Genomic DNA, 26,697 nt, shown 5'->3' with positions numbered 1-26,697 from the left:
CTTGGTGTGGTGGCTTATGCCTGCTGTCCCAGCATTTTGAAAGGCTGAGGCAGGGGGATCCACTTGAGCCCAGAAGTTCAAGAACATCCTAGGCAACATAGGGATACCCCATCTCTACAAAATAAATAAATAAATGAATAAATAAATAAATAAATAAATAAATAAATAAATAAATAAAAAATTAGCTGGGCCTGGTGGCACATGCCTGTGGTTTCAGCTACTTGGGAGGCTGAAGTGGGAGGATCACTTGAGCCCAGGAGGTCAAGGCTGCAGTCAACCACGATCAAGTCTCCTGCCCTCCAACCTGGGCATCAGATCAAGACCCTATCTGAACAACAACAACAAAAAAGAGTTGTAGAAGTATAATATGGGGAGGTGTTTACAAAATATGAAAGCAGTTAAAAAAAGGCTATAAATTAGTGTGATCGTTTGAAACACTCCCCCTGCTTCCCTCCAGCCCCTCTTCAGTGAGCTAGAAGAAGACTAGAGCACATACACCAAAATATTAGTATTGCCTCTGGGTGGTGGGATTATGGGTGATTTTTACTTCCTTCTTTGTGTTTTTCTGTATTTTCAAAATCTCTACAATTATCTCTGTATTTTTAAAGAAAAATTATAAAATCACATATATTGTGACAATATACAGACTAAGCATAGATTTTACCTAAATATTATGGTTAACTCATGTCAAGATCACAGATCTTAACCAAAAGACAGTTTCTGATTATAGATCAATGAACTTGTGAAAAACTCTTAAATTGTTCTTACAATCCTTTATACATGTTTTTTTTCTTAAAACCCTTGTATTTTGGAATACTTTTAGATTTACAGAAAAGTGCAAAGACAGTCCCCATATAGCCCTTATGCAGTTTACCCTACTGTTAACATTTTACATAACCGTGCACATTTGTCCCAACTAAGAAAACAACATGGGAACATCACTATTAACTAATTTTCAGGCTTTATTTGGATTTTACCAGTTTTCCCATTAACATCCTCTTTCTGTTCCAGGGTGAAGTCTGGGTTAGCACATCACAGATGTCTCCCCAGGCCGCTCTGTTGTGTGACAGTGTCCCAAACATTGCTTGTTTTTCATGTGCCATGTGTGAATTTCATAATCAGAGAAAGAAAGGACAGATGATGATACAGATGATGATGATGATGATGATGACGACTTAGGTCTGGGAATTCCTTCTGATCTTGTTTGGAGGCCAATGATACCCGTTTCCCTGTTCAGCAGAACAAAAGGAGAAAGGCCCCAGTATCAACCGGAGACATAGAAGTTGGGGCACCCTTATCCTCCTGCCCACTGCCTTATCGGCCTCTACTCCTGCCGCTGTCCCCCAGCCCAACGCGTGGAATCTTTTGGGACCCTCAGCTTGGGTTGGGTCCCTGCCAGTTGGGTGAGCGCGCGGGCGGTGCCCAAGTCAGCTGCTCCGTGCCCCACGTGGCCGCCCCGCCCCCTTGCCCCGGTCTCAAAAGCCCCGCCGGCCTCCCAGCGTCCGAACTGCCCGCTGCCCGCCCGGCCAGGCACCCCTGCAACATGGCCTGGAACACCAACCTCCGCTGGCGGCTGCCGCTCACCTGCCTGCTCCTGCAGGTGGCTATGGTGATTCTCTTCGGGGTGTTCGTGCGCTACGACTTCGATGCCGACGCCCACTGGTGGACAGAGAGGAAGCACAAGAACTTGAGCGAGGTGGAGAACGAATTCTACTATCGCTACCCAAGTAAGTCCTGCCGCCTGCAGGCCCAGTGGAGGCATATCCGCGCCGGTCCCCACCTGGCCAAGGGCTCGGCCCAGCGCAGGGCAGAGGAGGGGATCTGCGCTGCAGCCGCGGACTCCCCATCTCGCCAGCTTCTGCAGGGCGAGCGTGGGAAATTGTCAGATGTGCACAAACTCCTTTTCCCCGTGAAAAACTAGTAGGGAAAATCCCGGGATAAAGTTTTTATTTGACCACCCTCCCAGCCGTCAGAGGCCCCCAACATCCCTGTCAGAGAGCCCTGCTTGGTATCCTAAAAAGACCCGAGTCTTCTCGCTCCATTACCAACCAGTGGGTGACCTGGCTCCGTTGTCCAGAGGAGTGCTTACTCCAAATAAGCGGGTAGGTATAATGTCGAGGGCCACAGGGATGGTTCGATGGCCGGCCAGCCCTGCTGTGGGCAGAGGTGTTGTGGGACCACTGGTGGGCCAGGAGGCCAGGACACCCACCCCCTTTTAGTCTGGAGAGGGAAAACAAGCACCCCTGAATTTTCTGGTGTCAGCGGTGCTGCGGTGAAGAGCACTACCCTGCAATCACATACCTCTCTTTCTCTCGTGCTCTTGTGGCTCTTGCCATAAACCAGGTGGGTGGCCTTAGGCAAATGCCAACTTTCCTAAACCTCAATTTCCTCATCTACAGAATGAAAATAGTGGTAGGGCCTCCCTCACAGGGGTTGGGGTGAGGCTGTGGCGAGGCAGTGCAGGTAAAGCTCTGGCACAGAGTTGGGGTGGGATCCTCTCTTCATAATGGAGCAATTGCTACAAGAACACCAAACACAGGTGTCCTAGGATTCAGGAGCAGAGAGAGCTAGCCCAAGGTCACTCTGAGCTGCCCGACCTCTGGACTCCCAGCCTGGGGCTCTTCCCAAAATCAGAATGTCCTTGTACTTTCTGATTTTCCACTCCATCCGCCATCAGTCAATGACAATTATTCTAGCTAGTAGTGTTCATATAGTCATTGACTGTTAGCTTTGGAAGGGACCCTAAAGCCCCTCTCCAGCATCCGCCTATATCAACTGGTGTTCCCTCCACACCTTAGACATTCTCGGCCACAGGGGATTCTCTGTCTCCAAGAAAACAACTGCACACTTTCAGAATGGCAGTCTGCATGAGAAAAAGACTGAGTCTGGGGGGCTGCAGGCTTGGTGGGAGCCAGCCATATTAAGTGGATGCCAAAAAGTTAGGGCTATCATGGGCTGCATTAATAGTTACATGATGCCTAGAAGGGAAGTAACAGACAAGGGGTGCGCCCCCTGCTGGGGAGACCACAGTTTCTCCTGGGCTCCATTTAGGGATGTTTTTAAAAAGATACCTTGACAGCTGCAGCCTTGGAATTCAGGCTCCAAATCCACTGTTCACATTGTCCACCTTTCCTCTCCTCAGCGGGGGACTTCCTAGCAAACAGTGAGGCAGGCAAGCTTGAGACCCTCCTTTGCCTGTTCTTCTCCCCCCCTCCTGCTCTTGCTTCCCACTTGACCCCAGAGCATAAGGGGCAAGGCCTCCCATAGGCATTCACAGGTGCTCAATGTGTCTGGGGAGTGGAGGACCTCAAGACCTTAAATAGGCTGGGTGCGGTGGCTCACACCTGTATTCCCAGCACACTCTGGGAGGCCGAGGTGGGAGGATAGCTTGAGCTCAGGAGTTTGAGGCTACAGTGAGTTATGACAGCACCACTGCACTCCAGCCTAGGTGGCAGAATGAATCTCTTTCTCTCTCCCTTTCAAAAAAAAAAAAAGAGAGAGAGAGAGAGAGAGAAACTCTGTAATAGGAGCTGCAGAACCTCACCAGTGGGGAGGTACAGTCCTTACATCTCGGCAGCTCTTATCCTCCCACCACACTCACCCACCCACCTTTCACACCCCACCTTCACGTATTCATACAACAAGTGCTTATCTGTAGTGTGATCATATAATTTATCATCATCAGAGGACACCTTTGAGAGTGAAGGTGGTGCTGGTAGTAATTTGCCAGGATCCAGGGATAAGCCATGACTGTTCCGGCAAACCAGGGCTGTGCTCACTCTGGATAAATAAGTTGAATATCCTGGGTCTCTGTTCCCAGACTTTTTGGAAGCAGAGAGGGGCACCGTGGTGCCCAGGGCTCAGTGAGACCAAGTGCTCTGAGCAGAAGGGATCTGTGATGGCTTCCTGGGAAGTGGTGGATGGCGAGGAGGGGAGAAGCCGAGCAACCAAGGGGGCTACTGAAAGGGGGTGGTGTTGTGAGGAGGGGGAGTGGTTGTGTGGCCCAAGAGTAGGGTTTGTGAAAGGGATGGGGTAAGGATGCTAAGAGGGGGAGAGCCCCAGCATCAAGGAGGGCCTTGAGTTTCCCCTGCTAGTTCTCCTGGGGAGCTCTTGGCCACTGGAGCAGGAAGCAACAGAGGAGAGGGGTATAGGGAAAGAATCTTGGCAAGAAGTAGTGGCCACACCTCCAACCGCACATGTATTCTCTCCTTTAATCATCACCACGACCTGTGAGGGAGGCACTGTGACGACCCCCATTCTACAGATGAGAAGACTAAGGCCAGAGAGGAGAAGTGTCTTGCAAAGGTCACTCAGCTGGGAAACCAGGGAGTAAGAGGAGCAGCCCTGGGGTCTGAGCCCATACTCCTGACCCACTTTCCTCCCTATTCTCAACCTTCCTCCTTCCCCCCCTCCACTCACGGTGGCTGTGGTTAGGAGTTAGAGGGCACAAAGCTTCCTGGCCCATGTAAGTCCCCAAGCCTGGGTTCCTGGGCAGCGAGGTGATTCCTAGGGGATTGGGGTGAGGGCAGGCCTTGAGGTGCCCTCCCTGTTCCTGGATCCAGGCCATCAGCAACTGTGTGAGCCTCCTTTCTACTCAGGGGATTAGTGAAGCCTGCTGGCCATCTCCAGTGTCCAGAGGAGTCCAGCTCCAGTTGGCTTGGCCTGAGGATAGCTCCCTAGGCATGGGCCCCACAGCAGGCAGCAGGCATGGAGCCAGTTGGGGACTCACCCTGTCAGTGCCCTTGGAGGCCCGTGATGCGGGCAGTGGCTGTGGTTGCTGAACATGCAGCTTCCCTATGGGCTGGTGATCCAGGGTCTGGGTGAATCGCTGAAGGCAGTGGCTTCAGGGAGGCTGGCCCAAGGAGGAGCCAGCAGGGCCTGGACTCCAGAAGCTCCCTGGAAGACCAAGGAGGGAGTGGGACACATTTTGGGAGATGACCCAGGGCAGAGGAAGCTCTGGTTTCAAACACCGGAAGGACTGTGTCATGAGGCCAAAGCAGGCTCCGTTTGATAAAGGATGAGCTTACCCACAGGCAGGAGGCAGTGGAACTTTAGAATTAAACAGATCCTATTCGGGTGCATCACTGCATGGAGGAGCCAACCACCTCACCACAGCGAGCCTCAGCGTGCCCATGTTAAGGTGGAAATGTTATTTAAAGTACAGGATGTCTAAGAAGAGTCAAGATGACAGGTGACTGTTAGGGCACTCATCTCCTGGCATAAAGAGAGAAGACAGTAAATGCTGCCACTGAGTTCCCCAGAAGGGAGTAAGTGCTCTTTCCATTAAGGTGGTTAAGTATCAGCACCTTGTTAGAAACATGGTGGAGACACATCTCCCTGAATATTAGTTGGAACTATTATAGGATTTAAATTATTTTGTGCACTTCCCAATCACAAAATGCTTTTTGCCTGCCCTGTCAGGTGGGGCATTTATAATTTCCATTTTATGATGGAAGTAATGAAGGTTCGAGAGGTGCTGGACACTCTCAGCCAGCCAGTGGCACAGGCAGGGTCAGAGCCAAGCCCCCCTGCCCCAGGGTTTACCTGCTTTCCAGGGTCTTCTGTGGCATTGCTGCCCCTGACCATCTCCCCAGGAGATTTTGCAGTGTTGATGTGGAAGAGGTGGGCACGGAGTCTTGGGGGAATTAGGGAACTGGCCAGTAGGTCTCAAACAAAACAGTTAGGCTGGGCTATGAATGGGAGGGGGACGGCACCCAGCCTCTGGAGGGCACCATCCTTCCTGTGCTGATGCCGCAGAGGAGAGGGCTGCAGAGGCCCATTAGTGTGGGACCCTAATGATCCCCTAGACTCAGCCATCTTGGTGGGGGACTCATCTACAGAGGGAAGCAACAGGAGCTAGAATGGGGCTGGGGGCTGGGAGTAAGGGAAGAGGGAGAACAGCTGGGTACTAGTGCCCCCTGGAGGCCAGAGTGCCAGCCCCCTCCAGGTTGAGGAAGACAGTTCTGGGCAGGACAGCTGGAGTCACCAAAGCTGGGGAGGGAGACTGAGGGTCAACTTTTGTTGACTCTCAGCAAGTTGCCAACCCAATGCAACCTTGTCAGTCTTGAAAGAGAAAAAGAGAAATAATAACTAATATTATGGGGCAATTGCTAAAGAGCCAGCTGCCTTCGCACAAGGCTTTGATTGGGTTATCCCATTACATGTGTGCTACAAAGCTCTGCAGTGAGCACTGTCCAGAGGCTGTTACTATCTCCCATTTGACTGACAAAGAACTTGTAGATCTGAGAGGTTCTGTCCTGTTGTGCTGAAGGTCCATATAGTTTGGACCCTCAAATCGTCACTATTAAAAATCTTTTTTTTTTTAATTTTTATTTTTTTGAGACGAAGTCTCACTCGGTTGCCCAGGCTGGAGTGCAATGGCACAATCTCAACTCACTGCAACGTCCGCCTCCCTGGTTCCAGTGATTCTCCAGCCTCTGCCTCTCGAATAGCTGGGATTGCAGGCGTGCACCACCATGCCCAGCTAATTTTTGTATTTTTAGCAGAGATGGGGTTTCCCCATGTTGGCCAGGCTGGTCTCAAACTCCTGACCTTAAGTGATCCACCCACCTCGGCCTCCCAAAGTGCTGGGATTACAGTCATGAGCCACCACGCCCAGCCTAAAAATCATTTTAGGTAGCACCAAACTTCATGAAACAGAAATTACTAAATGGATACATTTCGATGCTGAATTAAGACCAGTTGGACAGATAAAGAGATGGGAAGCAAGAGGACAAATCGGGGAGGTGCCCAGGGAGAAGGAAGTGGGTGTCTGTGTTCCTGATGGAGGGAAGAGAAAAAAAGAGACACCCTGAGACAGGGTGAAAAGGAGAGACAGGGTACCCACCAGAGCAGGGAGAAGAGCAGGGTGAGAGGGGACAGGCAGGGAGGATGGACCAGGAAAGCGAGGGCTCTCTGCTCCTGCTCTCAGGCCACACAGAGGCCAAGGCAGCCCTGAAACCACACACACCTTCCCCTGCAGCAGTGGCTCCCTTGGTCCTCTTCAGCTTCGCCCCTGCCAGCATGGCCCGTCTATACCACCAGGCAACTGATACTCCTCTCCTCGAAAGGACCCCACTTGCAGTGATGCTGTCTTTCCCCAGGGGCTCCTCCCAACTCCCTGCCAGCGCCTTCCTTGTCTTCTCTGCTAGCTTCAAGGCACAGCCTGTTCTCAGCTTGTGTCTTTCTCTCCTTTCATTCCCACATTGCAACTCACAGCTCTATTTGCAGGCCTGCCCAATCTCAGACCCCAGCTCCAAGCCCCCATGGCTAGGCTCCATTTCTTCCCTCAGCCCCCGCCCACCGCCCAGCCCTCACCCCCGTGGTCATCTGAAATTCCCCACAGCCAGGCCAGACCCAGCACCTCCCTCCCACACAGCAACCTCTTGCCATTGCCTTGTGTTTGTCAACAGCACTGCCATCCTGTCATCCTGCCAACTCCCCTCCCCGCTTCTGGAATTGTCATCTGAATTTGTCAACTCCCTCTTTTACACCTCTCTTCTAGTCTGTCACCCATCAGTTCTTCCCAGAATAACCACAATACCATTTATAGTATTTCACATACATCAGCTCAATTTCTTCCACAACAGTTAGAAATGTGATAAACCCTGCAACACGATCATACATGAAATCAGCTGCACACATTGAGAAACCTAAGCTGAGGTGTGTTTGTTCATGTAAACTCAGCACCGATGCTAAACTCAGAGGGAAGCTCAGAGCACCACCCTGGGGCAGGACCCACAGCTCTCCCACACTGGCTTGTACCCCTGCCCTTCAGTGTGCCAAGCCCCCTAAGCCTCCTCCAGGTAGCTGATAGCTGAGGGGTCTGTGGTCTTGGCCTGAGCCTCAGGGAAGTCTGGAGGGGAAACAGATGAGGGCAGGCAAGGTCCAGGCAGCTGTGCCGTAAGCAATGCTCCTGCAACCTTGGCCAGGCTACAGTGGGCACCAGAACCTGTCAGCCCTCCTGGTGGGAGGCATTGGACTGGAGGGGGGCTGCAGCCCCTCCTGTGAAATCCCACCTGAGCTCCTGGACCACTGCTCAGCTGGCACGCCTGGGTGCTTCTGAGACAATAACAATCATTCATTCATCCATAGCTGTTAACTGAGAGTCGACCTTGGCACAGGCATGGCTCTGCCTTCTTGGCGTTTTATAGTGGCGTGGGATAGACAAACAAATGCGTAACTTCAAATTATAACAAGAACCGTGAAAGAAAAAAGGATGTCATAAGGAAGAGAACCTAGGAAAGAAAACAAGGTGCCACAGGGAGAGAACCTATCTTAAATGGGTGGTCAGGAAGGCCTCTCTAATGAGGTGACAATTTGCTGAGATCTGGCCATTCTGCAGGAACAGCATCCCAGGTGGTGGGAACAGCATAGGCAAAGACCCTAGAGTGTAGGACTGAGAAGCAGAAGGAGGGCCAGAGCAGCTGGAGCACCAAGGGGAGGTGAAGACGTAGGGAGGTAGAGATCCCCGGGGAGGCAGGTAGGTGAGGGAGTAGGAATCCCTGGGGAGACAGGTGGGCGGGGCTGGGACAGGCCAGTCAGGGCCCTGAAGTCTCTTTTCCTTTTGACTTTTTATTTGGAAATAATTCCAAATTTACAAAAAGCTGCTCAAACAGAAATCGCACAAAGAAGGCTACACTCTGGCCGGGTGCAGTGGTTCACGTCTGTAATCCCAGCACTCTGGGAGCCCAAGATGGGCAGATCACTTGAGACCTAGAGTTTGAGACCAGCCTGGCCCACATAGCAAAACCCTGTCTCTACTAAAAATTAAAAAAAAAAAAAAAAAAAAATTAGCTGGGTGTGGTGGCACATGCCTGTAATCCCAGCTGCTGCAGAGGCTGAGGTGGGAGGATCGCTCGAACCCCAGGAGGCAGAGGTTTTGGTGAGCTGAGATTGCGCCACTGCACTCCAGCCAGGGCAACAAAATGAGACTACGTCTCAACAACAATAAAAGAATACTGTATACTCAGACTCAGCTATTTGCTCACTCTTTCTCTACACATATGCACACACACATACACATACTCACACATACACATGTGTGCTTTGTTTTTCTGAACCATTTGAGGGTCAATTGCATACATCATGGCCCTCTACCTTAAACTACTCCAGTATATTTCCTAAGAATAGGGATATTCTCTTCCATAACCATAGTAATCAACTTCATAAATTTCCATTAATGCAATATCTTCATCTGTTTATATCTGATTAATACAATATCTTCATCCATTTATATCTGATTTTCTCAATGGACCCAATAATGACCTTTATAGCACTCCCCCAACCCTCCCAGCCCCACCAAATACATAATCCAGTCTAGAGTAAGGTATTGACTTTAATAACTTTTGTCATGTCTTTTAATCTGGAACATTTTGAAGGTCTTTTATGACTGATACTTTTCAAGAATACAGCCTTACCCCTTTTTAATAGCATGTTCCTCATTTTGTGTTTGTCTGATGTTTTCTCATGATGAGATTGGGTTCTGCAGTCTCAGCTAGAATCCCACATAGGGGATAGGTCCTTTTCAGGGTATCACATGTGGAGGCATGGGTGATATTAATTTTGATCACCCAGTCAGTATGTTGCCCAGTATAATTACTGTTGTTTTCTTCCTCTGCAACTAATAAGCAGTCTATAAGGAAATCCTTTAAGACAATACAAATGTCTTGTGCATAATCAAAATTCCCACCTGCATTTACCATCCACTGATTGAATCTTTACCATGAAAATAATGATTTTCCAACTCTAACACTTTTTCCACGTTTACCAGCATAGCCTCAGCGTTCTACTGTAGGCAAGAGCCCTATCTGCTACCTCATTTATGTGTTTACCAACTTATTATCAGTATGATCTCATGAGTTCCTTTTTAAATGGTTTTAATTCATTATAACACATAATTACTTTGGTGCTCAAACTGTCCCAGATTTGGCCAGTGGGAGCCCTTCCATCTGGCCCCTGTGTCCTGTGACATCTGCAGTTCCTATTAGTGTGTTATGCTTCTGCAATTCTCTTTGCTTCTCAAAGCTCTTTGTCTTCTCTTATTTTCTTGGAGTTTAGAACCATACAACATAAGTGCCAAGAGGGCAGTTAAGATCATCCTAATACATCCCTTTAGTTTGGTCGTTGAGAAAACCGAGGCTCTGAGAAGGGAAGTGGTTTGCCAAGGCCACATTGTGAGGTGGAGAAGATTTGGGTCAGAACTCAGAATTAGGCCATGCCTGAATGAAAATAAACAATGACATCTGCCCATTTGGATCACCTAGTATGGGGTAGACACTGTGCTAGATGCTTCTTTGCATACACATCTGCGTTTAATCCCTGCAACATCTGTGATATAAGCATTACAGAAGCAGGTGCCAAGCCCTAAGTTAAAACACTTAACTTTCCTAGAGTCATCCACCCAGGAGATGGAGTAACTGGGGTCCAAATTCAAGTCTCAGTGATGTGGGGATATGTATCTGCTGGAGTCGGTGGTGAGATGTGGGGATGTGATCCGCATAACTGATGTGCTTGGCCTGTCCAGGCTACTCCTTGGCCAGATGAGCATTGATTCTCCATAGCAAAGGAACAGGATTGTGGTGGAGAGGGCAGGGCATCATAGCCTCAGATGGTCTGGGCTATAGACCCTAGACCCTGCGTGTAACGCACACCTGGCCCCAAATTCCGATGCCCAGCTGCCACCTCCAGCCTGGGCCAGCAGAGCTGGGAGGAGGGAGGAGGGTAGAACCAAGGAACTGCCATCTCTCAAGGAGGGTGCTTGGGAATCTCTTGGCACTACAGCCCAGTGGTTTAAATAGGCTAAGGTGGGGGCCCACCTAGGGTCCCCCCCAGCGCCTCCTTTTCTAGAGAGGCCCTTATGAAGGGACTGGAGGTTCTGCCAGCAGCGTTACCGCGCCCAGCCCCAGGGTTCAGATGTAGGGAGGGGGAAACGGGGCTAGGATGGTGGAGCAGGGAGACGGGCCAGTGGCGGGGAAGACTGAGGCACTGCCCTGGCCCTCCTGGTACAACCCAGGGCTGGGATGAACCTTTGCTAGACCACCGAGTCCCGGGCTGTACTGTCCCTGCAGGCTTCCAGGACGTGCACGTGATGGTCTTCGTGGGCTTCGGCTTCCTCATGACCTTCCTGCAGCGCTACGGCTTCAGCGCCGTCGGCTTTAACTTCCTGCTGGCGGCCTTCGGCATCCAGTGGGCGCTGCTCATGCAGGGCTGGTTCCACTTCTTAGAAGACCGCTACATCGTCGTGGGAGTGGAGAAGTGAGCGTGGGTCGGCCCCGGAGGCGGGGCAGACTGGGAGGGGTGGAGCTGGGCAGGTGAGCCTGCGGGGAGGAGGGCGTGTCCATTGGCGGTGCCAGGGCTTGGGGCTGGAGGGCAACTCCTCCTTTGGGCCACACTGGGCTTGCGAGACACACACACTCACACACACACACACTTACTTCGCTTCCTGATCAGCTACTCTCCAGGGTGGGAGTCGTCCAGGTGTCATAGGAGGGTCTCCCTTCTCCTAGGACAAAAGCTGCAGGGACTTGAGGCTAGACTTTCCTCTGGGGGCAGGGTGCGGCCGGGCGCAGCCGGGCCCCGCACATCAAAATCTACCAGCCCTGTGTCCTGAGAGACCGCAGCCCACGGGACTCTGGTGGGAGAGCTGGAATGTCTGCGCCAGCCTCTGAGGCTCCTTGTGAAGGGAACACCGAATGGGGACTCCAGCCAAATGGAAGTACCTCTCCCCCTGTCTTGCCTCACCGCCCCACCCACCCCAGGGAACAGGTGCTGGAAACAGCTGTGAGACAGGTGTGGGTGTGGAGTGTTAGGGCTGAAGCCCCCCTCCCCCTGCCTCAGCCTCCAAGGGTGGAGCACTTCTCAGCTCTGTCCTTCTCATGACTTCTCTATGATGACTTGGCCTGATGAGCACCACCAGCCCCTTCTTGTCAGGTTACTCAGCCCCTCCCTCTGTTCTGCAGTGACCTCCTCCAAGCCTCAACACACCTCCCCAACCCACAACACCACCAACAGGTTATAAAATAAATTCACCCAAAGCCAACTTGCAAAAAAATCAATGGACAAAGTGGTCAGCTCACTGAATGACTCCTTTATCAAACTCTCTATCCCATGGCAACTTATGAAACCTATAGCAATTTCTGTTGCTCAGGTCCTAACCAAGAGCCTTTGGGAGATTTTTCCCTCTTTAACCAAGTTTTAGTTTATTGGAGGTTCTTCTTTAAGTCCAGTTTAGGCAGACTTTTATTTCTGTAAACATATGACAAGGTTGGCTAAAGAAAAAAAAATTGTTTTCCTCCATTCGTCCATCCTTCAAGAAAAAAAAATTTAATCTGAGAAAAGTAATCATTGGTGTATGAAAATGAACATTCATTAGCTCACTCATAAACTGTCCACAGAAAGGGGGTAGAGGCGAACTGGTATAAACTACCTTTAAAGGGCAAATCCCTGCTGTTGATTTTAGGATACCAACCAGTTCTGATAGGCCAGGTGTCTGAAATATAGGACATGTGTCAAATATTTGCAAAATATTACGTCATCCAAGCCAACTAATTAACCCATGAATTAAGAGAAACAGGAAAGGTAGTTGACTGGATAAGCGTTGGAACCAATAAATGAGTCTTTTTGTGTATAAGACCCTTGACACACATATCATATCACCCTGAAGTTCAAAATGCACAAGAAATTATCATTCCCAAAGCCATAGATCCAAAGTATAAAAACACCTGTAATATATATCATTGGCCACCACAGCAAAATAGCTATGGCTAAATGAATGTTTTTAATCTAAAAAAAAAAAAAAAAATTCAAAGGGAATTATTACAAACTGTGAGTTAACAGGTTTGTGGTGAACCAGCTGTTCAGCAAGTTGGTCACTTGAAAAATCTGAGTTTGGACAAATTGGCTCTCAGGAGACTGATTTTTCAGCACCTGACTTGGAGCTGATTTCTGGTGCCCAAGGCTGGGATGAGCATGTAGCCCCAGACCTGACCTTGTGGATCCAGAGATGTGGACCCCCCGCCCCCGCCGGCTTCTGTCCTGTCCCTGCTGAAGAGTCTTCCAAGTTCCACCTGTCACTGTAGAAAGTGCCCCTCTGCCAGCCCTGCCCAAGCCTCCTCAGCCCTCCTGAGATATGTGGCATCTGGATCTCCATCTCCCAGATGCTGATAGCCCAAGGGATGGGCCTTTCTGTTCTCTCTCTCCTCGTTTTTTTGTTTTGTTTTGTTTTTTGTTTTTGAAATTGAATCTCACTCTATCTCCCAGGCTGGGATGCAGTGGCATGATCTTGGCTCGCTGCAACCTCCACCTCCCGGGTTCAAGCAATTGTCAGCCTCCTGAATAGCTAGGATTACAGGCGCCTGCCACCAAGCCTGGCTAATTTTTGTATTTTTAGTAGAGATGGGGTTTCACCATGTTGGCCAGGATGGCCTTGAACTCCTGACCTCGTGGTCCACCCGCTCTGGCCTCCCAAAGTGTTGGGATTACAGGCCTGAGCCACCGGTGCCCGGCCTCTCTCTCTCCTTTCTAACGGTCACTTCTATCAAGATGAATCTTCCAGCTGCAGTTATGGGATCTTGGGCAAATAACTCAGCCTCTCTGATTCTCCATGTCCCATCTGAATGATGTGGCTAATGACAGTGCCTGTCTTGTATGGCTCAGGGATGGCACAGGGGAGCATATATAGTACTTAGTAGATACCCCAGAGCCTAGCACTTAGGAACTGCCATCACTCATTTAGCCAGGCCCTACTAGGCCCTGGGGACACAGTGGTGAATGAGACAATAGTGGAGTGGACAGTTCAGTGAACACTCTGTATTGGGAGGGACTGGGAGGGACTGGGAGGGACCCCACCCCCATTCCACTAACTGGCCCTACAATTAGTTTCATTCTCGCTCCTCACCCCATTCTCTCTCACACACACACAGCCCTGAACATGGAAAGGGAAGGGAGTCCCCTCTAGATGTGACAGTCTTGAGGAAGTAGCCCCTTTTATCCCTACACCCACCCCATCAGCAACTCTCCCAGCCTAACAGCCACACTGAGGGTCTTGCCTTCGAATCCAGAGGACAGCTTTGCTGCTGGCAGGGGACAAGGAGGCCAGGCTTGGGCAAAGTGGGCACATGGATAGAACCAGGGTCTACACAATGTCCACTCAGCTGTCTGCCTCTTCATCAGCCCTCTGCTGGGCTGGCAGGGTGCTCAGGGTCTAGGCTTGAGCAGGACCTATGTCCTTTGCCTCCATCCTCCCTGCTGGCCTTCCTGCTCCCTCCTTCCATCCAGTACCACCCCAGCTCCCTCCTTCCTGCAGGAAAGTCCCTCTGTTTCTTCCCTGGACACAGATCCTCTCTCATGGGTAAGGTAAAGGAAAGGTCCCAACAGTTCAAACTCAAGCAAGGCCCTGGTCACCAGCAGAAGAGGTATGTGCAGAGTGAGAGATAAGGATCTGGAAGCAGACACTGCATCTGGTTGGAGGAAACAGGAAGGCTTCCTGAAAGAGGAGGCAGTAAGAGGAGGTTCTGGAAAAGCAGGTAGAAGCTACAGGGCAGGGCAGGACCCCAAAATATGGGGCATGTTCAACAATAGCAGCGAGACCACATGGCACCCTGAGCCCAAGCTGTCTGCAAGCAGTGGGGCCTGAGATAGGGCTGCATGGGAGGGGGGCATCTAGTGTGTGCTACTGTACTGGTCTTGTCTCATGTGTGGTTTCTTTTCATTCTTGGAGTAGCTGTAAATGTTAAGTGCCCATTAGTGTAGATGATGAAACTGAGGCTCAGAAAGGTTAAGCCACAAGCCGAAATCCATGTATGGACCAAAGTCCAGGGCTTCCAGTGCCACTTTTTGCTGTTGCCCCAGCTTCTCCACTGGCCTGTCTCCCCACAGTCTCATCAATGCTGACTTCTGCGTGGCCTCTGTCTGCGTGGCCTTTGGGGCAGTTCTGGGTAAAGTCAGCCCCATTCAGCTGCTCATCATGACTTTCTTCCAAGTGACCCTCTTCGCTGTGAATGAGTTCATTCTCCTTAACCTGCTAAAGGTGAGCAGGGCTCAGAATGGGGATAATAAGGTGGTGGGGATGCTTTGGGGGACAGGGTATGGAGAAATATACAGCTGGGGAGACATGCCAGCCTGGCGAGTCACTCAACCTCCTGAACGTCACTCAGTTTTCTCATCTCTAAAGTGGGAGTAATGATATCTACCAGGCAGGTACCATAGTCCACCTAGCAGGTCAATCCAGCACCTGGGCAGAGCAGGGCTTCCCTGAATGTTGTTTTTTTCCCCCTCCTTTCTTTCTCAACATCAGATGGAATGAATAGGATATCCCTGCACATACTCTTGCACACATACCACATTTCCAGATTGCTCTGCCAAGAAAAGGCATCCAGTGTACTGAGGGGGCAAATCTGTAGGGCAGGATCCCAGGTGAATGGCCAAGGTGGCCATGGTGTGTATGATCCAGCACCAGAGCTGCCATTCACATGGGCCATGACAGGAGCGCTGCTCCCTGGGGGAGGTCAATTCAGTGGCTCAGATAAGAGGCACCTTAGACCTTTGACTCTATCTCAGAAGCCTCCTTGGTGCTTTTGGACAGTAGGGGAACTCACGTAGAAACTGCACCCTTCACCCTTTTCTTAGCACCGTCCTCTTCTATATTTGGACTCTGTCTGGAACTCCTCCTCCTTGGCAGGGGGTGATTTAGGTCACCCTAAATTCAGTCATTCATTTTGTAATTTTTTTCAGCCACCAGATTAGTCCAAGCTACCATATCTCTTCCTCCTGACTCATCTCCCTGGCTGCATTCTTGCCTTCCTTGCCCCTAAGGAAAATCATCTCCAGCAGCCAGAGTGGCCTATAAATAATGCATAGAGAAGCAGCCAGGCACTGTGACTCATGCCTGTAATCCCAGCATTTTGGGAGGCCGAGGCAGGCGGATCACCTGAGGTCGAGAGTTCGAGACCAGCCTGACCAACATGGAGAAACCCTGTCTCTACTAAAAATACAAAATTAGGCCAAGCGCGGTGGCTCACACCTGTAATCTCAGCACTTTGGGAGGCCAAGGCGGGCAGATCGCCTGAGGTCAGGAGTTCAAGACCAGCCTGGCCAACATGGGGAAACCCTGTCTCTACTTAAAACACAAAAATTAGCTGGGTGTGGTGGCGCCTGCCTGTAATCCCAGCTACTCAGGAGGCTGAGGCAGGAGAATCACCTGAATCCAGGAGGCAGAGGTTGTGGTGAGCCGAGATCACGCCGTTGCACTCCAGCCTGGGCAACAAGAGCAAAACTCTGTCTCAAAAAAATAAATAAACAAATAAATGAATAATGCATAGAAGACCATTCACCCAGTGAAAATCTCTCAGTAGTTTTAACATTTCATTCAGGAGAAAATCCAAACTTGCTATAAGGCCCTTCCTGTTCTGGCACCAACTTTTCTCTCCACATCTTGTCTATTCTCTCCCCATCTTATTGTCTACTCTCTCCCCATCTTCCCGTGCTTTGTCATAGCTTGCTGTCTGCTCTTCAGGCACAAAGCTTGGTCCCACCTCAAGGCCTTTGCACTTGCTGTTCCCTTTGCCTCCAAGGGTCATCTCTCAGTCCTTTGCATTACTGAATCTCAGTATGCATACCCTCTCTTTTTTTTTTTTTTTTTTTTTTTTCCCGAGATAGAGTCTCACTCTGGAGTGCAGTAGCATAATCTCAGCTCACTGCAACCTCTGCCTCCCGGGTCCAAGTGATTTTCATGCCTTGGCCTCCCGAGTATCTGGGATTACTGGTGCACACCACCATGCTCAGCTGATTTTTGTATTTTTAGTAGAAACGGGGTTTTGCCATGTTGGCCGGGCTGGTCTGGAACTCCTGACCTCAAGTGATCCGCCCGCCTTGGCCTCCCAAAATTACAGGCATGAGCCACCACTGTGCCTGGCTTACCCCCATTTTATAGATGAGAAAGCTGAGTCTCAGAGACATTAAGGGGCTCACCTAAGGTCACACAGCTAGTAGAGGAATCCGCTAGGCTGGGAGTTGAGAATCCCAGCACTGTCACAACCAGCTCTATGACCTTGGATGACACACTTACCTCTCTGGCTGGGTTTCCCCCGTCTAAAGTGAAGGAGTGAGTCTGTGATTCTATTCATCTGAGATTAGTTCTGAGTGGGCAGGAAGGAGGAGGTTAAAGAGAAGGGGAGGTGAGTGTGAGTGGGACCAACATTAATCGGGCACCTGTTAAGCGCCAGGCCCTCGCCAGGGGCAAGTCGCCTGCATGAATCCTGATAGCAGCCCTGCTACAGCACTAGCAGGTGGTATAAATGCAGAGCTTGTCAAATGAGAGGCACAGAGGTGGAAACCAGTGGGTGACAAAGCAGGTAGGGCATTTCCCTCAGTTCTGCCTCTGCCTTACCTCCTCCAGCGGTATGAGCAAGTCCCTCTCCAGGCCTGGGTTTCCCCATCTGGGAACAACAAAATCTGCTGGGTGAGGACACCCTGGCATTTTGCTGATGGGAATCCCTACCTTCTCCCCATTACCAACCGATTGGTCTGTGAGGGCCCCAGGCTCCATGCTGCACCCTGAAGAGTCCGAGAAGGCTGGAGCTCTGGGTGTGCGTGTGTGGCAGGATAGGGACGGCTATGAGGAGGGAGGGAGAGAAGGTGCCAGAGTCTGACAAGTCCCTTGCACCCCAGGTGAAGGATGCAGGGGGCTCCATGACCATCCACACATTTGGCGCCTACTTTGGGCTCACAGTGACCCGGATCCTCTACCGACGCAACCTAGAGCAGAGCAAGGAGAGACAGAGTTCTGTGTACCAGTCGGACCTCTTTGCCATGATAGGTGAGAACTGCCATGATAACCGAGGGCCACCATGATGGGTGAAGGCGGCCATGATGGGTGAAGGCCACCATGATCAGACCTGATCCCCACGTGGTATGGTGGGTGGCTGCCAGTTCTCTTTGGGGGAAGGGCAGACAGAGTTTGCCTGTAGGTACTTCTAGAATCCCATATGTCTGTCCCTCTTCCCCATGGAGCTGAAAGAAGTTGGTCACTCATCCTGTATTTCCCCTAGAATGCCCCAAGGCAGACACAGTGGTAACCAGGAGCTGCTCACTCCATCCCCTGGGCTAGGGCAAGATGTGCATTTCCACTTCTGTGTCCATTCATTCCAGAGAAGACACTGACCACTCCCATTCTGGTCTCTCAAAACCCAGCCCTGCCCTCCAGGAGCTCCTCACAGTGTAGTGGAATAGACAGCAGTGCCACCTGGAGGATCTCCCTACAATGGAGAAAAGATTCTCCCTCCTGGTGCTGTGGGAACAGGGTGCGGGCATTTAGCCCAGAAATGGGGGTCAGGGTAGACTTCCTGGAGTAGTGTGGGAGGCTAAGTGGGGGGTGAGGAAGGCAGGGAGGGCCTTCCAGGAAGAGCCCCTGCATGACTAAAGCTGCAGAGGTGGAAACAGCTGGGTGTGGGGTCACCTCTAGAGCTAAAGGACAGGATGCCTGCCTGAGCTGTGGGGCTCTAACTAATGCCTCTCCTCCCGGGCCCATCGGGCCTGTCTGGTCTGACCAGGCACACTCTTCCTTTGGATGTACTGGCCCAGCTTCAACTCAGCCATATCCTACCATGGGGACAGCCAGCACCGAGCCGCCATCAACACCTACTGCTCCTTGGCTGCCTGTGTGCTTACCTCGGTGGCAGTATCCAGTGCCCTGCACAAGAAGGGCAAGCTGGACATGGTGAGCATGAGGGCACTGGGGGTGTGGCTCTGACTGCCTGGGCCAGGAGGGCGCTGATCACCATGCCCTGCCAACAGCTCTGAGGGGATCATCGCACCCACCTTGCAGATGAGGCTGGGGGAGAAATGATCTGTTTTGAGAACATGGCCAGTTTTCAGCAGCACCCAGAGCAAGGACATTCTTTACCTTGTAATTTTTTTTTTTTTGAGATGGAGTCTTGCCCTGTCACCCAGGCTGGAGTACAGTGGCGCTGTCTAAGCTCACCGCAACCTCTGCCTCCCGGGTTTAAGCAATTCTCCTGTCTCAGTTTCCCCAACTAGCTGAGAGTACAGGCTCAGGCCACCACGCCCAGATAATTTAGCTAATTTTTGTATTTTTAGTAGAGATGGGGTTTCACCATACTGGTCAGGCTGGTCTCGAATTCCTGACCTCAAATGATCCACCCATCTCAGCCCCCCAAAGTGCTATGATTACAGGCATGAGCCACTGCACCCAACCTATCTTATAATCTGACACAAGCGTCTTGACATGGGCATATGTGTGCTGAGACATTGTCAGGAGTATCAATTATTTGGGGACACTCACCATGCAGAGAGGTGGGGATTCAGGCACCTGGGGAAGAGAATCAGACACACAGACTGGCACACCTGTGTGTATCCATACCCACCTGCAGGGAGTGACATGGAATAGGGTCAAGGATAGGGACTCTGGGGCCATACAGCCTGGATCAAGACACCTTTCTGCGTCTTGCTAGCTCTGTGGTCTTGGACAAGTCATTTAACCCCCCTCACCTCAGTTTCCTCATCTGCAAATGTTGCAAGATAACTGTCCTCACCTTGCAGACTTGTAGAGATGGAAAGAGCTAACCTCCACAGCCAGCAGCACGGCACCCGGTACAGATTAGCATTCAGACAGCAGCAGCCAGTACGTGTGTATGTCTAGACCCCATAGGCACTTGACGTGGACTTACATCCCTGGCAAGAACATTCAGACACGCTAGTCTGGGCACACAGGTATACATGGTACACATAAAACAACTGTGTGATTGTTGTCAGGGCTCACTGGCAGGTGCACCAGCACATGGCAAATGCCCAGACCTGCTAGGTGGGGTGGGTGGCATGTGCAGAGAGACACAGGGAGCAGCTATAGCAAGCCTGGGTGAGGGCTGAAGTCCTCTGCATGCTCCTGGCTTGCTGAGGTGAACTCCCAGCCATCCCTGGCTCCCAGGGCCCAGGATACACCCTCGCACAGCCAGTGAGTGAGCTCCTCCAGGCCTGGTGCTCCAGGGAGAGGACTGAGTTCTTGCCTGCTCTGCCTGCCCTGCCCAGGTGCACATCCAGAATGCCACGCTCGCAGGAGGGGTGGCCGTGGGTACCGCTGCTGAGATGATGCTCATGCCTTATGGCGCCCTCATCATCGGCTTCATCTGTGGCATCATCTCGACCCTGGGTTTTGTATACCTGACCGTAAGTGTCCCAGGCAAGGGGCTGGGGGCTGGAAAATGCTGAGGTCTTTGTGTTCCTGACAGTGAGCTGAGGGTTCCTAGGGAGGCAGCTAAGGGCTAGAGAATCCTGGGTCTCTGTGTATTTGAGGGCCTCTGGAATCCCCACCTCCCCAAAACCTTGATGCAGCCCCTGGCCTGAGCAGCACCCACCTTCCCTTTCCAGCCATTCCTGGAGTCCCGGCTGCATATCCAGGACACATGTGGCATTAACAATCTGCATGGCATTCCTGGCATCATAGGCGGCATCGTGGGTGCTGTGACAGCGGCCTCCGCCAGCCTTGAAGTCTATGGAAAAGAAGGGTAAATGTGGAGGAGGCATGGCGGGACGGAGCTTCCCCCTTCCTTCTCCCATCCCTTCTTCCTGCTATTCCTCTGGGACCCGACGGCCTCTTTCTCCCTTTCCTTCCCCACTCTGGACCAATTGTTTCATGGGCCTCTCTCCCCAAACTCTGTCCCTTCCCATTAGAGGCCAACTGGTATGTCTGGTGCCCCCATGTTGTGGTGGGAAGGCTGGGGCCCGTGGTACCCGCTCACATTTTTGGGGTGGCAGCAAGCGGTTACTTGGCTTCTCCATGGGGCCCTGACCTGCCCCCTGTCTCCACCCCAGGCTTGTCCATTCCTTTGACTTTCAAGGTTTCAAGAGGGACTGGACTGCAAGAACACAGGGAAAGTTCCAGATTTATGGTCTCTTGGTGACCCTGGCCATGGCCCTGATGGGTGGCATCATTGTGGGTGAGCAGGAATGGCTGAGCCAGAGAAGGGGGGACTGCTGTGGGCCTCCCTGGGTGGGGAACCAAAGGGCGTGCAGCACAGGTCAGCCTGGAGCCTTCAGGAGTCCCTGATCTCTGCACTTCTAGCTACAGGACTGAGACAATTTGGACTTCAGCCCAAGGGCCCTAGGAGGATTTTCCCAGCTGAGGGAAATGGCTGGGGTGAGCAGAGGGAAGGCATTTCCTGACATCCTGTAATCTCCAACTTTCTGTAGGGCTCATTTTGAGATTACCATTCTGGGGACAACCTTCAGATGAGAACTGCTTTGAGGATGCAGTCTACTGGGAGGTGAGTTCTGATTTGTCCCGCCGAAGGAGTGCAGCTGCATTCCCTCCCCGCCTCCACCTGCATCAGCTGGGCTGGGGCCTGCAGACCCAGATGCCAGGGGTGGGGGTCAGAGCCTGCATTACCCTACTTCTTCATCGGGGGAGGCTGTGTCTCATGGAGGTTGACGACTCTTCCCTCTAGACCCCAGGGCTCGGAGTGGGTGGTGTGTACCTCTCTTTCTGCACACCCTAGCGGGGGTGACAGAAGCAACCTACAGTCAGGGCTGCAGCTGGAGTTTACTCTTGTCCCTAAAGACTCAGTCAGCTTTATTCTAGAGCAGTGGTCCCCACGGTTTGGTGCCCGGCACCATCAGCATCACCTGCAGACTGGTTAGAAGTACAAATTCCCATGGGTGCAGTAGTTCACAACTGTAATTCCTACACTGGAAGGCTGAAGCAGGAGGACAGCTTGAGCCTAGGGGTTTGAGACTAGCCTGGGCAACATAGGGAGACCCCTTCTCTACAAAAAATAATAGAAAACTTAGACGTGGTGGCATGCGTCTGTAGTCCCAGCTACTCTGGAGGCTGAGGCGGGAGGATCACTTGAGCCCAGGAGGTGGAGGCTAAAGTGAGCCATGATGGTGCCACTGCACTCCAGCCGGGGCAATAGAGCGAGCGAGCGAGAGAGAAATGCAAAGTCTTAAGTTCCTCAGACATCTTGATTCCAAAACAAGGGGGTGGGTCCAGCACGCTGGTTTAATAAGCCCCCAGGTGATTCTGATGACAAACAAGTCTAAGCACCACTGTATTTGAGCAGTGGTTTTCAGCGCTAAGATGCACACTGGAATCACCTAGGGAGCTTTGACAGCATTCCAAAGCCCAGGCCCCAGCCCACAGAGACTTGGATTTAACTGCTCTGGGGTAGGGTCTAGAAGTTAGAATTTTTTAAAACTTTCTTGGGGATTCTACCACCCAGCCTGGGTTAGGAATCACAGTGCAGTGCTCAGCTTCAGTCTCCATAAGAACCACCTGGAGACCTTCCCAGGCACCACCCCAGAGGTTCTGATTCAGTAGGGACCGGGACTCTGCAAGTGACAAGCTCCCAGGTGATTCCGATACAGAAACTGAGTTCTGGACTGTGTGCAGTGGCTCATGCCTATAATCCCAGCACTTTGGGAGGCCAAGGCGGGCAGATCACCTGAGGTCAGGAGTTCGAGAACAGCCTGGCCAACATGGCAAAACCCTATCTGTACTAAAAATACAAAAAATTAGCTGGGCTCAGTGTCTTCTGCCTGTAATCCCAGCTACTCAGGAGGCTGAGGCAGGAGAATCACTTGAACCCCAGGGGGCAGAGGTTTCAGTGAGCTGAGATCGCACCACTGCACTCCAGCCTGGATGACAGAGCGAGACTCCATCTAAAAAAATAATAATAATAATAAAGACAAAAATAAAGAAAGAAAGAACCTGAGTTCTGCAGCATCCCACCACTTTCAGCAGCTTGAGGAACATTGTTCTAGATATGAAAGTGGTGGAATGTCACAGAACTCAGTTTCCTTAAAATGCCACAATCTGGGCTTTCTGTGACTTCAGGCAGGCCTCTCCCCATGAATCGTGATTGGAGGTGCCCACCTGCCATTGGATGATGCAGGATGGCAGGACTCCCCTCATGCTTCCTACACTGTCCCCTCATGACAGGGTGAGGACTGGCCTGTGTCTGTGGCTCCTGGGACAAGGGGCCACCCATAATGCCTTTCACTTAGCTCTGTATTTTTAAAACCATACCAGAAGTTTTAAAGGTAATTTTAACTAATATCTACTGTAAGGTAACTTCATGCATATAACGAATGTCTCTTAAATTAAGTCTTTAAAAATGTTTTAATTAAAAATGACTAGGTGCTCGTTAAAGAAAATCTGGAAATAGAGAAAAATAGAAATCCCATCACCCTATGTCAAGCAATATTAATATTTTCTGATATATTTCCTTTCTATCTTTTTTTCTCTGCATAGATGCATAGATTTTTCTTACATGGTTGAGACTGTATTATTCACCCAATTTAGTATCGGTCTCTTTCTCCTTACTGCTCTATCATAAGAATTGTTCTGTGTTATTACATTCCTAATAAACTTTCTTTTCTCACAGGATAATTATTTCTATTCTGTATTTAATAAAGTCAGAACTTAAACTATTTTAGACACCACAATTAGAAACCACACAGATTTTATGCTAATGAAGTAAACCGGAAATGTTATCAGTTCCCCCATGTAGAAGTTCCCTCTTGGTTCTGTTTGGATCTTTATAATTTATTGCAAGTTCACACCTCTCAGCTCTATATACCTTGAGCAGTACAGACATCCCCCAGCAACCTCAGGGAATTGGTTGCAGGATCCCTTGCTGGGATGCTCAAGTCCCTGATATAAAAATGGCATAGTATTTACATATAAGCCTACATGTATCCTCCCACATATTTTAAGTAATCTCTAGATTACTTATAATACCTAATGCAATGTAAATACTGTATTGTTTTTTATTTGTATTATTTTTGTTGTTGTATTGTCATTTTTTCTTGTTGCTTTTTCTGAATATTTTCAACCTGTGATAGGTGTAACCTGCTGATACAAAACCCATGGGTATGGAGGGCTGGCTGTACCTGGTTGGGAATAATGAAATTCCATGCCAGTGGAAGGAACACTATCAGGCAGTCCCTGAGGCCCTGAGTGGTTTACCTTGGGAGTGAGGTGGCTTCTCAAAGGATGGGGATTGGACCAGTGTTCCCTAGGACCACAGATGAGGCAAGGGCAGGGCTGACCTGCCCTGCCTGCACTCTACCTCTCTACCCACTTCTGGCCTTCCCTGCACCTTCCCCACCCCACTTTCGGACCTGTCTGCAGTTTACAGAGCTTGCCATACTGCCTTTTACTGCCTCTGCCCCTTACTCCTACTCATCTTTTAAAAGTGGGTTCAGCACAACTTCTCAGCATCCCCCAGGCTGGGTTATAAGCCTTTGGTGTGCACTTACAACTCTTACTGTCACTGGGCGTTTCACTGGAATGCCTCACCATTACCCTCATGGGGCAAGGACCCTGTCTTATCCTTGCCATGCCCCAGCACCCAGGATAGTGCCTAATACAGGGTAGGGGCAGGACACCTGTGTTGAAGGACCACCCTGCTTTCCGTGGCATGTGATCCGCATGGCGATCACAAGGTGGCGCTCGCCACACACCATTTGCAGCTCCAGGAGATTCTAGTCACCAGGGACACCCTTGCCTGGCCTGGGACAGGGCCCTCAGCGTTGCATCCTCTCTCTGCAGATGCCTGAAGGGAACAGCACTGTCTACATCCCTGAAGACCCCACCTTCAAGCCCTCAGGACCCTCAGTACCCTCAGTACCCATGGTGTCCCCACTACCCATGGCTTCCTCAGTACCCTTGGTACCCTAGGCTCCCAGGGCAGGTGAGGAGCAGGTGAGCATGGGCTTGGCTTGGTCTGTGGGGATGACAGGGAGGTTCTCCCAGTGGGGGCCCAGCTCTCAGAATCAGATGCTACTAGCAAAGAGGCAAAAAGCAAACATCAAGAAATGAGGGCTTCCACCCCTCCTGCCTGAGGTGCAGTGGGCACACGGGTTGGCAGGAGAGCTTCTTAGAGTCAGACAACGTGCATCCAGGACAGACACAGAAACATGTGAAGGCACAAGGGCATGGAAGGAGACCTGGGGGCACACTTGGCTTTGTGACTGTGCCTGCTGGCTGTGTGACTTTGAGAATCTCTTCACCCCAGAGGCTGTGCCTCGATTTCCTCATCTATAAAAGTGTAGCTGACAGGTCTGGCTGTATTCAATTGCTCAACTCAGACAAGACCCACCCTCCCCTCCTTTTTTCCATCAACTAACACTTTTCCTCCTCTGCAGAATGCACCAAGCCCTTGCTCATGGCTTTCACATCTAACCTTCCCAAGATCTCTACAAGGCAGGTAGAATTACTGCCTTCTTTTTAATAGATGAGCAAACTAAGGCTCAGAGAAGTTCTGGTTCTTCAAGATCATGCAACTAGCAAGTGGAGAAACTGAGGTCCTTGCTGGTCATTGTTACTGTTCTTATTATTGTTATTTAACTTCCTTGGAGGCCAGAGCTTGGAAATAGCTGGGTCTGGGGCAAGAGGCTGAGTGATGTGGCAAGAGAGGATGTTAGGGTGCCAGGAAAGAGAAAGGTGAGGCTATGCCCAGTTGCCTTTAATGTCCACCCCATCCAGAAAAGAAAATGGTACCTAAGAGGCTACAGCAGGACCAGGCAGTGACCCACTGCTCTTGGCTGTCTCCCCGCAGGCTCCACAGATTGTCCCGGGGCTCCAGAGGAGCTGGTGCTGACCTAACTAGGGACACAAGAGTGAGCAAGCAGCACCTCCACCTGCTGGCTTGGCCTCAAGGTGCCTCCACCCCTTCCCTCCCCTTCATCCCAGGGGGTCTGCCTAAGAATGGAGAAAGAGAAGCTACAAACAAGGTGGTCATCCAAGCCAGGTTCTGGCTGCAGAAGTTCTGCCTCTGCCTGGGGTCTTGGCCACACTGGAGAAAAACAGGCTCAGAATGGGGCTAGAGACTGGGGGTGAACCTGAGCACTCCTAGGAGACAACTTAGCCGCCAGTCACCACCTATGAGGCTCTTCTACCCACTGCCTGCACATCAGCCAGCATCTCCTATGCTCCCTGGGTCCCCTAGACTTCTCTGTGTTGTGTAGGTGGCAGCCTCTGGGAATAAACATTCTTGATGTCCTTTGTAAAATGGGTGTGAGTGCTCCAATGGGGCCAGTATGAGAGAGAAAAGGACCCAAGAGACCTGCTTCTGCCCCAGCCCTTACCTTCATCCAAGGGTACCACCCACACTACAGGGAAAACCATCCCAGGCTGAGGAAGCAGAACTTGGGTCCTGGAGCTTGCCTTCAGCCTGGGGCACCCAGCAGGGCTCAGCCCTGGGCTGGGGTCTTGCTTCAAGCCCCCTCCATCAGCTACTCCAGAAACTCAGCCCTTGAGAAATCTGGCATCCCTTTTGTGCCCTCCATGTGGTCCTGCTCTGGGCACTCCAGCAGGACTGGGAGAAGGGAGGGAGGGCTTCTTTGGGCCCATCTCCTCCTCCCCATCCCTTTCCTTCTTCCTCTCTGCCAAGCCAGCCTTCTTCTCCCTGGACAGTGGGGGGAGGTTTCAGGAGGGTAGATCTCCCAGGCTCACCACCACCCTGGGCAGAGTAATACACACTTCCTGGCCTCAGGGTCTCACAGTCTAGCTGGGGGACAGACCTGACCCTCAGAATCCATGCTGAACTCTTGACAGGTGTGGCTGGAAAGGAAGTCTGTACCCAGTTGGCTTCTCAAAGCAGGGCCACCTGAGCAGGGTTCTGAAGGCTGAATAGGAGTTTACCAGAAGGATGGCAAAGAAGCAGCATGGGCACAGACCCA

At 51.1% G+C, this 26,697-nt stretch overlaps 1 protein-coding gene and 1 long non-coding RNA gene across 3 annotated transcripts; one reads left to right on the top strand and one right to left on the bottom strand.

Annotated features, from left to right (window-relative positions):
- Positions 1–942: 942 nt before the first annotated feature.
- LOC111522931 lies at positions 943–4,965 on the bottom strand. The gene is made up of 3 exons (XR_002725369.2): positions 4,730–4,965; positions 1,562–1,659; positions 943–1,229 (listed from the first exon to the last, which is right to left on the bottom strand). It is a non-coding gene; the product is annotated as an uncharacterized LOC111522931 (long non-coding RNA).
- Positions 1,544–26,027, top strand: RHCG (Rh family C glycoprotein). Of its 2 annotated transcripts, none has more exons than XM_023187232.1 (11): positions 1,544–1,727; positions 11,070–11,256; positions 14,878–15,028; positions 17,668–17,815; positions 18,549–18,715; positions 20,044–20,181; positions 20,383–20,519; positions 20,827–20,951; positions 21,205–21,278; positions 24,566–24,707; positions 25,575–26,027. In XM_023187232.1, the coding sequence occupies exons 1-10, from the start codon at positions 1,544–1,546 to the stop codon at positions 24,692–24,694; spliced, it is 1,440 nt and encodes a 479-aa protein (XP_023043000.1). In that variant the 3' UTR covers positions 24,695–24,707; positions 25,575–26,027. The 2 variants fall into 2 exon arrangements, with proteins under 2 accessions (XP_023043000.1, XP_023042999.1); XM_023187231.1 differs by having other exon boundaries at positions 24,566–24,718.
- Positions 26,028–26,697: the final 670 nt, after the last annotated feature.

This window comes from Piliocolobus tephrosceles, chromosome 6 (assembly GCF_002776525.5).
Source record: "Piliocolobus tephrosceles isolate RC106 chromosome 6, ASM277652v3, whole genome shotgun sequence".
NCBI classification, from domain to species: domain Eukaryota; kingdom Metazoa; phylum Chordata; class Mammalia; order Primates; family Cercopithecidae; genus Piliocolobus; species Piliocolobus tephrosceles.
The sequence above is the reverse complement of the archived record's forward strand: the minus strand, read 5'-3'. Positions and strand labels throughout refer to the sequence as shown.

Bases quoted from the DNA above. Each gene is read 5' to 3' on its own strand.
- RHCG (XM_023187232.1), top strand. From the start codon at position 1,544: ATGGCCTGGAACACCAACCTCCGCTGGCGGCTGCCGCTCACCTGCCTG. The intron at 20,182-20,382 runs GTAAGTGTCCCA...TTCCCTTTCCAG, and splicing joins TGGGTTTTGTATACCTGACC to CCATTCCTGGAGTCCCGGCT. The intron at 21,279-24,565 runs GTGAGTTCTGAT...CTCTCTCTGCAG, and splicing joins AGGATGCAGTCTACTGGGAG to ATGCCTGAAGGGAACAGCAC.